A 15,355-nucleotide genomic window follows, 5' to 3' on the forward strand; every position below is an offset into this window, starting at 1 on the left:
AGGAAATGAGAAAATAAAAAATGTCAAGCATTAACGTTGCAACAAAACTGACAAGATTATCAGAAAAACAAATTTTTATTGGTCAAGAGAGTTTACAACTTCCTATACTGGACACAGCGGTATGTGAGGTTTTCAGTGCTTTCTCTATGCACAGGGTTGGGACACATCCTTATTTTTTTATTTATTTTTACTATTTCGCTAACTATACATTCAGTTGCTTCTGGATTCAGTGTCAAATTTGTCCTTCAAAATGTGTCGTGGTCGGAGGTAAGTCAGCAGAGAAGTCGGGCAGCTGTGAGAAGGACTGCGATGCTGGAGAGGGCGGGGCGTAGAGGGGGCGCCGTCCCGCTGGAGGACATACAGTGTTCCCTGTTCTGGCCGATGCAGGCGGCGTAAGCCATCACGTGGGGGATGTAGTTCTGCTCGTGGATCCCATGGAGCAGGTGAGCGAGGGGACCTTTGGCAAACACCGCAACATCCTCTCCTCCGTGAGTCTCCATGCTTAGAGGTACAGCTGCCTGGGCCTGGTAGTTGTTTTCCTCTGTAAGGACACAACACGGAGACACATGTTAAAAATATTCTTGATGGATAAATGAGGGATGGATAAAAGTACCTGTGAAGGTTTGGACCTCTAGTAACTCCAAAGGATCCCCATGTTATTGTGCACATGTGAAAGGATATAGAGACACATGCCACACAGGAAAAGATGACTAATGAGCAAACATGGACATAAACAAATGATGGTTTCAAAATACTCAAATAAAGTTGGCTTTTTCAAATGTTTTATGAGGTAAGAAACGTATTGAGATCCCTTATGACCACGACAACTCCTGTAATGAATCATTTGTGGTATTTTACTCTACTTTTCTGCGTTACTGTGGATAAAAACATCTGTCCTGAGGAATCCGATCAAAAGTCACAGCTCACACCTCAGTTCACCTCACAATCGGTTCCTACCAGGCATTTGAATTCATCCCTATGTGTGTCTCCAGTGACCACTTGTGATCGGATCTCCCCCCCCCCACTCTATATGCAAATAAACGTACACTTTGATGCTCTCAAAGACCAAACCAACCCCACACACATCCACAGCAGCAGGTGCATCCTGTTGCATGTGTGTACGTGTGCCCAATCACAACCCTGTGTAATCTGAACATGGGCAGATATGTCTCTCAAATATATTAATCTTCCACAAAAGTTATTCACCAATCTGGTGGCTCCATGATTTCACTTACCGTAATCAATATGGGACACGTTCTCCCTCACACCACTGACAATTTTGTAACCTGGTCCGTTCCCATATAAAATGGAGGTAAAGGGCTTCTGGTCCACGTCACTCATCATGGGGGCCAGACCTGTGGAAGGAGAAGGGGCATTAAGCATTTTCACTAGGCCATAATTTTGAATCACTATGAGCACTGAATCGTGATTACATACCAAATATTGTGTTTCCTCTGGATGTGTAGCCTCCGAAGTTGAACATATGTGAATGGTCCGCAGTAACTACGGTCATTGTATTGTGGCTGCTTGTCAAGAGGCCTGCCTGGCCGATGGCCCGGTCCATTTCCACAGCTTCATGCAGAGCGTGCTTGGCCTTTCCCTCATGGTGTCCATGGTCAATACGGCCGCCTGGAAGAGGAGGAAACACCGGAAGTCATTGTATGCTTTTAAATTAACTTCAGCTGTCTTGAGCTGTTTGACCAAGAGAGGCTCAGTGCAACAAGCTGCCAATAGGTCTAGAAGTGTGAGACGGCCAAAGGTGGTTGTGAGAAGAATGAAGAGTAATGGACTCTCAAAGAGACCCTGTTATGTTCTCATCCCCACGAAACTTGCTAATCACTGGGTAAGCAGGCATCAATATTAGACTGACGGTTTTACAAAGCCACAGAAACCAAAGTCCTATGATAAAAAAGGTGCTGGAGTTTCAATCAACACCATCTTATAGACAAACTGACGTCTTAAGCCTGTAGCCGAACTCTTGCTCTCATACTTGCAGGTGTTTGCCAAGTACAGAGGCTTATCAAGAGCAAAATTATACTTACTTAAACTATATTTATACCACAAACTATCACATTTACTTGTTTGCATACTTGATAGATTCTGTTTTCTATTCGGTACCTACAACATTGTTTTCCTCCCCCGTCCTCCCGCTTTCTCTTGGCCCCACATGCATCTTGTGATTATGCAAATAAACACGTTCATCATTTCTGTTCACAAAGATTAAGTTATGTTGTTTTACGCAGTCTGAGTACATAAGTGTGTCTGACGTGTGTGTGTGTCTCTGTTTGAGGGAAGATTTGACCAATTTAAGGAAAGTATCGATCATTCTGTGGTGATCAGTATTGATATCGTGGCAGGGGTCACAAACAAATCAATGAGAGGAGAGAAAATCTGTTCGATTCTTAGTGAAACTGCAGCAGCTCAGAGGACGTCAGCTGAGTGGGAGGACATTCATATGTGGCCCAGGCAGGATGTGGGTTCACAGGCGGGGACCTGTTTGTCTTACTTAGTTTTATTACCTTTCCCTTTATTTGCAGCGTTTTCCCTTTACCCGAATTTCCTTTTGCCTTGGCAATACCCGTGGGACTCAAGGTTGAGATAGGAAGCCAAACACGCAGCAACTAAAGGAAGTTACAAATTTATCTCGGCAAGAATGCACTGTGACTTTTTTTTGCAGAGATATTTTGGAAACATACAACAAGGAAAAGGCGAGACGAGCAAATGTGCAGATATGTTCTGTCAACTAGAGAAGCTCCAAATATAAGCTAAGAGCCAGTTGAGCACCTTTTTAACGGTATCAATTCAGAGAGTGTATTAACCTCTGCAGTCGGATTCAGAGAAGTGTAGATCTGACAACAGCTGTGTCCCAAATTAGGAGCCAGCTCGTTTGGGTGTCTTGGTTAATGTTGTCAATGAAGGTGGCTCATAGAATGCAAAGCCAACTGAAAGGAAACTATGTGTCAAGGATTTCCTGTTGGTGCCACCCGCTTGTTTGCCACTTTGAGCTGCTGCACTTAGCTTCATCACCATGAAGTAATCGAACCTGTGATAGGTTGACCCGGGGAGGATCAACCGGATCCCTTTTTTTTTTTTTGTAAATATTTCTTAGCCGCATTGGAAGGAAGGCGCCATCACTCTTTGGCCTCCTAAGGGTGTGGCCCCTGAATTTAGAAACAGCTTCTATTTTCGGACAATCTAATGAGCTTTGAGCTTTATGCTGCAACATCCAAGGTGTGGAATAAACAATTGTCCTCAAGCTCTCTTTGTGTCCCTTTTCACACAACTACCTCCATTGCTTTTTGTGTGTACAACCGAGTCCAGCACCATGGATGCCTTTTGATCTTAACAGGCAGCTCCACCCATTTGTAGGGTTGGTTTAAGTCAAGAGAGAAAGGCATGAAGCATATTACCCAGTAAGGACAAACTTTGAAACAGTACATCAAAAACTATTTTCAGTACAGAACACAGGTAAAAAAAATTCACCTTCTACAAGCAGGTAAAATCCACTGGGGTTCCTCTTCAGGATCTTGATGGCCACCTCCACCATCTCTGTCAGTGAAGGATCAGTCTCTTGGTTCCTCTCCAAGTCAAAGGGCAGATCCCCAGGTTCAAAGAGACCTGGAATAACAGTTCAAGGAGAAGTAGAATATTACGAGCAGAGAATAAGCCCCCAGCAAATTCATGCACGTACAGCATGGCTCTTCATTTACACTTCAATGAGAGTTTCATAATGACGCTAAGGCTGAAAACTCACCCAATAAGTAATCCACGTTGTTAGGGTTCAGTGATAAGAGCTGCTTCTTGTTCCATACATAATGGCCTTTCTGCAGAAAAAAAAAAAAAAGACAAACGTACAGCACAGTGTGAGCGGTCACGCCACAGTCACTTTGAACTCCAAAATATGCAAATGTGATTTGGAAGATAAAAGAGGGAGCAGAGAGAAGAGAACAGAGGGAGCAAACAGAGGGAAGAGGAGGAGAATTTTACTTTAGCCTTCGTTCTGTCGATCCACTCGTCGACCAGGTTTCTGCCGTCTTTCCTCGTGCCGCTGTGCTTCCCCACGCCGGGGTACTCCACATCGGACTGGTTTTTGGGGAACATGTACTTCCTGCCTCCACCCATAATAACCTGAAAGGAACAGAAGAGAGGACACAATTAAAATCTCAATAGCAGCCATTTTTGGATCAAATGGCCGCATGCACAGAGAATGACAGCTACACACAAAGGAAATAAATTTAAAGTTGCTGTTGTAAAAGTACCAGGTACACTGTTTGGTTTGTTTCAGTACAAAAGCATCTGACAATTAAATGTTCAAGTTTGTTTTAGCCCACTTGGGTTCCTTTAAGTTGAATGGAACCCGCATAATCCTAATGCCACCTACAATTCAGAGAGCTACTCAGTTCACTTGCCAAATAATCTCTTGATTATTATATTAATTGCTTTGTTCATAAAATGCCCAAAATATAGAAAAAAGCCTCACAGTTGTGTAATATCAACTTTCTTGTTTTGTAAGACCAACACTAGCCAAAGAACTAACACGTGATCAGGAGTTTTCGGGCTATTTAGAATCAGAAGTACTTCCAGCTAAATGTACATTCACCATCTTATGTAAGAATGCTAGTATGTAAACAGCTGATAAACTCGATGTCCAGCTGAGACCAAATTTCATGCAGTCATCCATTTTGCAAGAAATCAATTTAAAAACAAAGTTAGACAATTAACATTATGACCTAATGGAGGCTCTGGAGGAAGTTATTACAGTTTATTCTGAGGGGACCATGATTTAATCTCGATCCATTCAATAGTTTTTTCTTTCAGATCTTTCGCAATAAAACTACTTGCATGAATGGTAGTAGCTAGTACTGGTGGTGCTAGAGGACAAATTTGGGGATCACTAGAGTCACTGGGTTTAATTCTTTGGATGTTGGGATGAATGCCTGTGAACATTTCAATCCATTGCAGTCCATCCCATACTTATTTTAAACTGAGTGATAGACCCAAATAGCCATAAAGCCTAAAACCATAAAGTAGCATGGTAAAAAAACACACATAGAACAAAAAAGTTTGGTATTTGGGCTTTAAAACTGACAAAAGTTACTAGTAAATCATCCAAAAGTTTTTTAGGTCTAATTTATTCATCAGTGAATTGTTTCAGCTCTGGTCAGAATCAATGCTTGTCACTCACATCAATGTTGGGAATGTTTTCGAAGAGCTGCCTGGCGATATCCCTGCAGCCGGACTGCAGCGCTTCCTCTGGCATCTCGTTGTCCGAGTACCAGTCTCTGTCCACACTGTGGGCGTAAGCTGCACTGGGAGTTGCGTGGTTGACCCGCGTCGTGGTCACAATTCCCACTGACTTGCCTGTATTGGACACAATCACATGCGACGGTCATTTTCTGACAAAAGCAGACGTTCTGAAAATTCACAATAATTTTATAGACAATTCCAGACACAAAATTCCAATTCTGGGAATCACTCCAGAGGCAGATAGAGGAGTCAATTACCATCTAGACAGACAGACACTTATCCTTTAAGAGGTTAATCATGTAGAGGCCGTCGTAAAACATGAAAAACATCTTAGAGAGCTCAACTCAACTACTATTAAAAAACCCAAATCACATTACAAGTTTGTTTTCAATAGGTCCCCAGAGTATTTCTGATATTTCAATCAACCCTGGCCATAAAGACAATGTTACGTTGACTAGGGATCTGCAATTAACTGAAAATTATTGAATATTTGGCATTAAAAAAACTATTAATTCACCATAATTGAGGTATATTTTGAAAGAATAGTGATATTGATTTGAAGACATATCGCCCGGCCCTAATGTCCACCAATGATCAATGGTTGGAGGTATGTAGCCGGCATAAAAATGATCTATGCCAGACTCTGGTTACTCTTCTGGGTGAAAAAGGTTAAAAAACAAACGACTGGTAAAGCAAGAACGGGTCGGTCTCGTAAAATGACCTGATGAAAACCACATTTCTCTTTGCTTTGTGCAGGAGGTCAGCCACTGCCTGCCATGTCCCCTGAGGAATGATTGGATTTCTTATTATCTGTGACTTCTGATCCCACACACACACACGCACACTCTTTCCCTCTCACTCTTCAACACACACACACACACACACCATGACCCTCACCCACCCCCAAGTTATCACTACCGCTGCTCTCTAAAAATCCAAGGTTCAAATTCCTTTCACATCTTGTTTCCTCTTCTGTGGAGCCTTTCTCCTTTGGTCTTCAAAGCGTTCAACAGAAGAAATAAAACCGATGCATCCTTGAAAGATAAATGCTCGTACTCAGACAAAATCAAATGTCTAATAAACTCTAATAAAATGGGCCATGTTTGTGGCTTTTGACTGAAACAACTTGTATGAGATGTTGCTCTATGTTTTTGTCTGGCACTATGGATACAGCATTTAACTTCTTATTGAAACTAGAGACCCTCAAACCCACATGTGAAAACCTTGTGAAACTTCATAGAAATGATGGGTAGAATAGTTGAAAATCCACTTTTTAGCAGAATAAATGTCCCAAACAGCTTTAAAATAAATTGGGTTAGAAGGATGAACAGCTGAGAAGGTGAATAAGCAGCATTGACTTGAGGTAGAATTCTTCAAGGAAAGTGAAAAAGGCCGGTTTTAAATCACATTACCTGCATCTTTAGCCCATTTGAGGATGGAGGTGACCTCGTTCCCACTTGCCGTCTTACAGTTGGATCGGACGGCAGCTGCACTCACGCCCACGGTGCCCTCGTTGGCCTTCACCCCGCAGAGGTAGGCTGTGGCTGTGCCAGCGCTGTCTGGCACCTGTGCATTCGTGTTGTATGTCTGCAGGGACACAGGGCATTAACATGGGATCAGATCGGATTGTTAACAGTCATTCTGATTTAATTTGTGTTAACCTGACAGGTGCTATTCCATCAATAACAGCCACTGACTAAAACACGATGACTAGTCAATAAACGGGTCTATTACTGATTGTTAAATTGCTGCTCTTCAATGTTAAATCATTGTAAATTGAATATCTATACATCATTTCTCCTTTGTTTTAACATTAACTGGTAAATGGATAATGTTGTTTAGCATCTCAGCTCCTTCTTTACCACAACAGTCTCTTACAGAGCCGTCCTCATATCTGCCACTACCCAGCAATCTCCTGCTCTATTCTACCTTCTGTCATAAACAAGACCAAAATACAGAATCTCCAGATAAAGATAACAGAACCACAGGAAATTCATCCAAATTATACAACCCCACCCTCCCTGACCGCACGCCTTGAAATCCTGTCAATGAAAATACAGGTGGCAAGGGAATAAATTGGTAGAGACCTTTGCCCTTAGGGAACTTGTTTGTCTTCCCAGGAATAGAAACAAGTTTACACAAGGACAGGATGGCTCATAACAGCGGAACCGCAATATTCCAACAATATTCCCCACATGATCACCGAAGAGACCGGTCATCGTTCTTCTCTAAATTTATAAAACATCTGTAGACTGGATGGACAAACTCAAGCAACCCCGCAAGGGTCGGTCCACTGTGTTGCTCTACTCTTTCATCCACGTTGTTTCAAAGGAATCTGAGGTTCCTCAGTGCACCCCGGCATTCCTCTGGTGGCCGAACAGTGCAAAAGGAAGTTCTTAGCAACCACAAAGGCCTTTACTAGAGAGCAATCCTCCCCAGCTGAAAACAGTTAGGGCTAAGTCCTGTTTCCCCTTCCTGAGATTGGGTGAGCTTTCTTGAGGCCAGCTGAAAGTCTTTCTCCATGGCCTCCTTGAACTCCTCCTACACAAAGGTTACCACGGCCCTCTCGGGTTCCCCAGTTTTCCTAATCCGGGCACGATGATGCAGTCTCAAAGTCCCTGTTACTGTGAACCCCTCTCGTCTGGCCTCTTCCCTGGGACAACATTTGCCTTGGGAGACCCTACCAGGGGCTAAGGCTCCTGACAATCCTGATCTCCGGATCACTGAGACACACGAATCCGTCCACCATGTTGAGGTAGCAATTTTCTGAGAGCTACGGGGTAAACAACCCAATAAAATGCCAGGCCTTTCCACTAAAACATTTTTCACGAGTTGTACAATATAGTTTTCAAGTTTATACAATGACGTAATGTTTAAATTTTTTGTTTAAACTCTGTTTCCTCCAAATCAAAATAGAGTTGATTTATCAAAAGGTTTGTATAAGTAGTCAGACTCTTTCTCTCACAGTATTCACAGTCAAGATTATGTAGTGCACTCGTAAGTGTACTCTATTGAGACCAGATTGAATGCAAGCTAATTAAATTTTAGTTTCAGCTCTTGTCTGGGATGCCACCGATACACCACAGCTGCCACTGAATGCTCGTGCAATGAAGGAACATGTCACCCAGTGTAATGTGCAGCTCAGTTATGTGTTTTCAATTAGGTTTGGTCAACAATTAAGCTCCTTAGCACCGAGAAGCTATATCAGGCTTTGGTCGCAGAGATGTTACTCATTGGTAAGATAAAGTACTTTTGTGGTTAACCAGGTAACTTCAGGTTTAACCCTGGGTTTTCTGGCACAAAGTGTGTTGACCTCCTACTGGGGTTAATCACAGTGGTCACTTAAGGCTGACTCATGCTTCTGAGTCAAAGCTACACCGTAGTACTTAGCCTATATGGACAGGGCAGAGCATTCATAGTTGTGCGTAGGTGTGTGTAGGGTCGCACTGCAATTACACCGCCGAAACGCTATTGGCGGTAGAGTTTCTATGCTGGTGGTGAGTGTGTTCCGGTTTCTGGTCCGGTGAGGCTACAGTGTAGCTTCAACACAGAAGCATGAATTGAACTGTACATTACACCTCTAACTTGGTTGTAGCCAGATAGGTTAGAATATGAGGGATTTGTCAATGTTAGGTTTAGTGAAGCCAGATTAGGAAAATACATCTTCTTGGTACAGGCCCCTGGTCTTTTTCATGAGTTGTTGTCAGTGAGAAAATTAAAAAATATTGCCAAAATTGTTCTTAATCTAATACATAGATATAAAGGTGTAAATAATGAAACTACTCTACAATGTCTGTCTGACTAATATGAAATCTGTGTCATAACACACAGCCCGAATGACATAACCCACTAAATGACCTTGTTAACGATCAGTGACCTTTGTCAGGGAACCATCAATGGCCAAAGCAAGATCAATACATTGTCCTATAGTGTGTTATATATATAATGAATGAAATCAGACCTTAGCCAGAGACACAAAAGGGAACTTGTCCATCTCCAGCTGCGTCTCCTCTCCGCTGTGTCCGCTCAGTTGACCCTTCAGGATTCGAGCAGCCGTCACCGTTGGAACGCCCATCCCTAAACACCAAAAGAACACTGTTAGATGGTTTTATCTTTTTTCCTCAGGGTGGGAGATAAAGACAAACATTGGGGGGGAGGGGGGGGGGAAATCACTGCTGTGCTCATTTTGCAAAGATGTAACTGATGTTTTTTTTGGCACTTTAGTGAGATAAGAATACTGCTGTGAGACAAAACATTTACTTAGAAAGAAACCACTTTTAAAACCGATACTTTGGATGGGACAGGAAGAAAAGAGCTTGTATAGTTCATCTGTAACCTTCTCGATTTAACTTTCCAAAAAATGTTTGTGTTGTTCGGTTGTCTATGATCAATCTGAAAGTCCCACCCACACACTCATGGTGTGTCTTGTACCATTTTAGGTCACAAGAAGTGAGTCTATCTTTGGAAATCAGACCAGGCAGAGCTGTTGAATTCAAAGTTCTCCACGGCCTTGTATTGCTTGCAGGAGGAAAAACAAACTGTGATAAAACACACATTTATGTGAAAGTCTGTCCTGCACAATTAAATCTAAGGCTCAGAGCCACAATGGGTCAACGTGCAGCTGAGACTCATTACTTTCAGCCGAGCCAGTGATTTTTTCTTGGGAAATGTCTGAGAATCAGTTTCCAGTTGGACAATCATCTCCCGTTGCGTACTGCCAACTTTTCTCTCAACACCATAAGATGCTGCGTGTTATTCTGTAACTATACTAACATGAGCACGTATGCTGCAGTGCACAAGAATGTCTCTCAGTGCATGTCCAAACAGAGGGAGCAGAGGCCCGATGGAGGATAAAAGTTATTATGCAACCAATGAGCATCCCGGCACAAACAGAAGCCCAGTGATGTGGTGGCGGCGCAGTCTAGTTTACTGTTAACCATTAGAAAACAAATCTTGTTTATTTTCCACTGGGTAATTTTCAATTTACATAAAACCATTACCTTGACTGGGTTGTTTATAATTAATCTATAAGAAAAAAATTAGAGGGGGGGGGGGATGTGGTCAAGCCTGAAGAGAATCTGACATCTAGGGTGTTTACTGATGAGATTACTGAGAACATTTCCTCCTTTAAGTGGTTTTACAGAGGGTTTGGGGTGGGGGGGTGGTGGGGTGGGGGAGTCACTAATTCAGTCTCTTTCCAAAATCAGTACAGAAAAAGAATGATGTCCTGACTTACCATCTCCGAGGAAGAGGATGAGGTTGTCTGCTTTGTTTGTATTGAGTTTTTGCAGACTCAGGGCGTTTTTCAGGGTCCGCTGGGCCCAGGCATTCCAAAACTTGGGCTCCTTTTCTTGATCTGTGCATCACAATAAACAATAATAAGTCTGGTTGGCTGTGGATGGTTACAGGATTCAACACGTACATTTTATTCCAGTAAATGTGGATCAGATTTGTCAGAATATAGAAATGTGTTCTACTTAAAACAAGGGGAAATATATTTACGGCAATAGTCACAAACTGCAAAAAGAAATTATGACTTTCTACCACAACATGTACAGCAACTGAGATTAAAATCTATTTGGTTATTTAATTAATTGAATTTTGAAAATAAATGTATTAGATATTAATTTTACAGTTTAAGTTGATTTGAAGGAAGACAAGAAATTATATAAATTATTAATTTAGTAATCTATAGATGTCATCTTAGGTTCTGGGGAACATATGAATGCGTTTCACGGTTTTGTGATATTTCAAAAACCCACAATATTCATCAATTAAGTGTCAGTCGCTGCTCTAACTATAATCATTGTAGAGTCAAATTGAAAAAAAGGATCGCACATTAGCATTTGACATGTTCAGAATCTGGGCTCATAACAGTGGATAAGCTTCTATAAACAATTTACAAGAAAAGGTCTTTCCGGGATGAACCTTTTTTAGAAACAATAAATTCCTGTTATGTTCTGTAGCGGCACAAAAAGTCCTCTAGGAAAACAGGAAATCCTCTAGACAGAAAAACTTCTTTTAAGACTTTCTAACATCCTCCTGCAAACTCAAACAACCGTGTGTGTTCTGAACATCTCTTCTCCAGTTACGCACGTTACTCAGTTGTTGTTTGTGCGGCGTCTGCTGACTAACAACACAGTAACTTACCAGGGAACTGCGGCTTCCCCAGGCTCCCCGAGATCAGACAGGAGCAGAGGATGAGCACGGCTGTCACCTTCATGTTTTCGTCTCCGCGTGGCTGACGTGTTTCTCTAGACGGCCATAACATGCCACTTGGAGAAGCTGAGGGAGCCCGTCTGCTGCACAGCCTCACAACTGTGGGAGAGAAGGGACACACACAGTAGTGGTTAAGTTTGTGTCATCTTGTCACACCATGACTCTTACGCACCGGTTTAATAATTTAGCTCACACTGTTGCCCTGCAGGTCGAGTTCTACCACAGGCGCATGTTGCAGAGTTTGTTGACTTCAGTGATTTTAAGCGCACAAAATGTGGACATGACATTGGCAGTCAGATAAAGTTAAAGTAATTTAATCTGAATAAACAGGTATACATTTAGACTCTGCACCCCAGGCTATGCAAAGACACATGAGCTGAGCAATTGGCAAGGAGACGTCAACGGGAAGATGAACAGATGAAGGAGGCAGGGATGATCCAGACAGGTGAAAAACACAAACTAGACACAGACACACAAGCGAAAAGAGGAAAAAAGAAGTCCTAAGAGTCCTTAAAGAGGGGCCAATCAGGACAACGCAACAACTGGAGCATTAGTTCTTCGCTCAGTGTGACCTTAAAGGAAATAGTAGAGAGACGTGGTGGTATTACTCATCCCCTCGCAGCCTCACATAGGCTTTCTGAATAAAACAAGAAAAAACTGTGAAGCCAAAAAGCACAAGGACACGAGCAGCAGATTGTTTCATGTCATCGAAGCAATATCTCATTTCTTAATTTTATCTTATACATTCGTGGCCTCGCTTGTTAGAAAGCACAGTTCCCAGCCCAGCACTGGGCCTCGCAGCAGAAACAAAAAGCAACGCTTGGTAAAGTGAGGCTTTGGGCCTTGCTGTGAATGAAAGTAGTCACAACAGGGGCCCTTGTGGGTCCTGGCCAGTAATGCTTTCATTTATAATTATCCACACCCTCCTGCTTTCTTCCCCATGCTTATAGTCAAGGTCACTTTAATGGGATTGAGCTCCATAGCACCGAGAGGTTTACGGGGCCATAACAAAGCCGATTAGCACCAGATGATTGACTGGACACATCCGGCCCTGAGAGAGAAACTCAGCACAGTTGTTTTATCTCAGAATTACCTGTGCAGTGGTGACACAAGGTTTCTGGTTCTTTTTATGTTGAGTATACACAAATATCTAATATACGAATCCCCCCCCCCCCCCCCCCCAACACAAACTGCAGTGTAAGTTCAACTCCTTGGATGTAGTTAACACACTTAACACTCCAATTCCACCTCAAGTCTCGACCTGATGTCAACAACCCTGCATGCAGCTTGATTCTGAACTGCACTCTTCCATACTGACTATAAAATGTTTGTGCCACGTCTGCACCAAGATCGTATCTGAACCAGGACCTGTTAAACACATGTCCTGCACCAAGCAGACACAAGTCAGTGGATTTAATAACAACATACAGATTATATTCAGTAGAGCTCATACCTCTGAAGGAACCAGACCAGGTTACACACACTCATAGATATCAATACCCTGTTTTTACATTCAAGATCCATGAATTACATCCTAGGAAATCAGTCAATATGTAAAAAGAAAGGCTTATGTGGAAATTTAATCATTGGATGAACCCCTTTGTATTGATTTGTGCCAATCATCCATTGTCCCATCCTTCCACCAACTTCTGTGGCAATCCTTATGGTAGTTTCTGTGTTATCCTGCTGACAGCCAAGCCACCGAACAACCAAGTGGACCGAAGCCACAACTTAACCTCCTTGGCAGTGTTGAGGTCCTGTTTACCATTCCTCAGATGCAGCAGACCAGAGTGACCTCACACGGTGCCAGGTCCCCCCAGAGGCAGCGCACCGGCCAGTCTGCAGGTGAAAAAGCAGAGCAGAGCCACCACAGCTCCCAGCAGGATGCCGCACAGGACAGTGGTCAGAATCACGTGAAGTCCCACTTCGATCATCGTGTCCCCGAGTGTTCCGCTGCTCCGAGGTGTCGACAGCCCGCAGCCTGTGTCACGTCTGGTGAGATTTTCCCCTCAGTGACTCTATCTCCCCTCGGCTCCATGCTGAGCTGCTACCGAAGCCCCGGAGCCCGTTACTTCCCCAGCAGGGGGCAGCTTCAAAGCCTGGCTCGGGCTTTCATTTCTGCTTCACGAGCGTGGAGCTGACTTCCATAAACATTCTATCACACCATTTATCACTGCTTCACTTAAAGACAAGGAAAGCCGATGAGTGCTCTGTGTGGCTAGCAGACACATCCCCCCCCCCCCCCCCCCCCCCAGTCTCTGCTCGCTCTCACTGGCGAGGACTCTTATCACAGTTGCCAGTTTTTAAATAAGCAACTTGGTTTGCTCCTCACACCAAAGTCTGCATCACCCAGAGTCTTGTATGCACACAGAATAACTAACATTTAGAGAGGAGCTCTCTCTGAGGGGAACATCTTACTTATTCCTGCTTTTCTTATTCGGCTAAAGACCTCATCTCTCACCATGTATGAATATGTATCAGCTTCTTTTTTTTAAAGAGAGAAAGATAATAAAACAGATTTGTATAATAAAACTGAACCTGTGTAAGGAATTAAACGAGTTTTCATTTCTGCAGTAGAGCATCCCAAACTTTGCCATACCCTCAAATCGCTCAATTGTGTCTATGGAAGTCTACACCACATATGGAAATCTGGCTTTTCAAACAAAAAAGAACCCACAACTGGGCATTGAGTTGCATGCAGCCTCTTATATGAAAGGGGTTGGGGGGTTGGGGGACCGAAGGGGGTGCAGGGAAACCCACCACATCCACTTTTACAATCTCCAATCGTCTTAATCGCTTTTAGGATGTCAGCAAAATGATGTGGTCCAATCTGTTTTCACTTAAATGAGTACAAAACTAAATTAACTAGGAGAGAAAAAAACAGCAAGTGTCTGTGCAACAGGCAACAAGAAGCTCTTTAAATAAAAATAAATCCAGATTGAATGATTCGACTCTGCGGAGCAAACTCACAGGAATGAGTGAATCAAGGAGGAAGATGCAAAGATGCAAAGACATAAATCTGAGGAAAACAACCTGTGAGCTTATTTATTTATCTATCCCCCAAACGCAACCTGTTTTAATCTAAAAAAAGAAAAGAAAACTTTACTTACTGCAACTGCTTGTCCAGGAGGAAATCTACATGTAGCTCATTCACTCTCCTCTGGATTAAATGTGCACCGCTGCTTCCACGTCCCTTTTATAAGGCCACGATTGTTCCACACTGCTCCTCTGAAGGTCTGAGAATAGCGGTCTGTATCCCACGAGGGGGAAAAGACAAAAAAGAAAAAACCCTTCGAAATAACGGAGCTGCTGATGCGGTTGCTGAGGGAGAGATGGACCGAGAGCGCCGCCTGTCGGGCGACCCAAGAGTTGCTTCAAGGACAGAGCACCCACACAGGATTGTCAGTTTCACAATGTACAAATACTCCATTGTGAGCAAAAGATTGGTAACAGTAAAGAGGTATTGTCAGAAATATTATGTTATGTACAATATTACAGATCAAAAGTCCTCATTCAGGAGAATGGCTCTTTCTGTGTTTTTGATATATACAAGTGAGCTAGTTGGAAGTACTCACTTCTAATCTGGCCTTTAAAATACTAAACAGCACATTAAGGCCATGATGTACTTGGGAAATAGAACACAACAAATGCATTCAAAACAGCACAAAACGTGAAATTCATAAAAATACATAAAAAGATACAACAAAATACATGCAAAACAGCACATCAAATTCATAGGGGTACATTTAGACACAACTTTCAAAACACAAAGAACATCCATAACATTTCATATTGATACTTTTATATAAGTACAGCAGTATAATTAAAGCAGGGAAGTCAAAAGTACACATTTCCCTCTGAAATTAGCTAGATTAAAAGTATACACAAT

The 15,355-nt window shown here is 42.6% G+C and overlaps 1 protein-coding gene across 1 annotated transcript; it reads right to left on the reverse strand.

The window, feature by feature from the left end:
- Positions 1-56: 56 nt before the first annotated feature.
- On the reverse strand, positions 57-14,749 carry alpl (alkaline phosphatase, biomineralization associated). Its single transcript, XM_053447453.1, has 12 exons — positions 14,577-14,749; positions 11,398-11,565; positions 10,484-10,603; positions 9,209-9,324; positions 6,660-6,834; positions 5,186-5,361; positions 3,988-4,128; positions 3,755-3,824; positions 3,484-3,618; positions 1,438-1,629; positions 1,236-1,355; positions 57-541 (listed from the first exon to the last, which is right to left on the reverse strand). The coding sequence occupies exons 2-12, from the start codon at positions 11,516-11,518 to the stop codon at positions 273-275; spliced, it is 1,635 nt and encodes a 544-aa protein (XP_053303428.1). The 5' UTR covers positions 11,519-11,565; positions 14,577-14,749; the 3' UTR covers positions 57-272.
- Positions 14,750-15,355: the final 606 nt, after the last annotated feature.

The sequence above is a fragment of the Pleuronectes platessa genome, chromosome 2 (assembly GCF_947347685.1).
Source record: "Pleuronectes platessa chromosome 2, fPlePla1.1, whole genome shotgun sequence".
NCBI classification, from domain to species: Eukaryota; Metazoa; Chordata; class Actinopteri; order Pleuronectiformes; family Pleuronectidae; genus Pleuronectes; species Pleuronectes platessa.

What these genes read in the sequence shown, in the direction of transcription:
- alpl (XM_053447453.1), bottom strand. Translation starts at nt 11,518, where the DNA reads ATGTTATGGCCGTCTAGAGAAACACGTCAGCCACGCGGAGACGAAAAC. An exon ending in CAAATGGGCTAAAGATGCAG is followed by an intron (nt 5,362 to 6,659) that starts GTAATGTGATTT and finishes TGTCCAATACAG; the next exon opens with GCAAGTCAGTGGGAATTGTG. An exon ending in TCGACAGAACGAAGGCTAAA is followed by an intron (nt 3,825 to 3,987) that starts GTAAAATTCTCC and finishes TTTTTTCTGCAG; the next exon opens with AAAGGCCATTATGTATGGAA.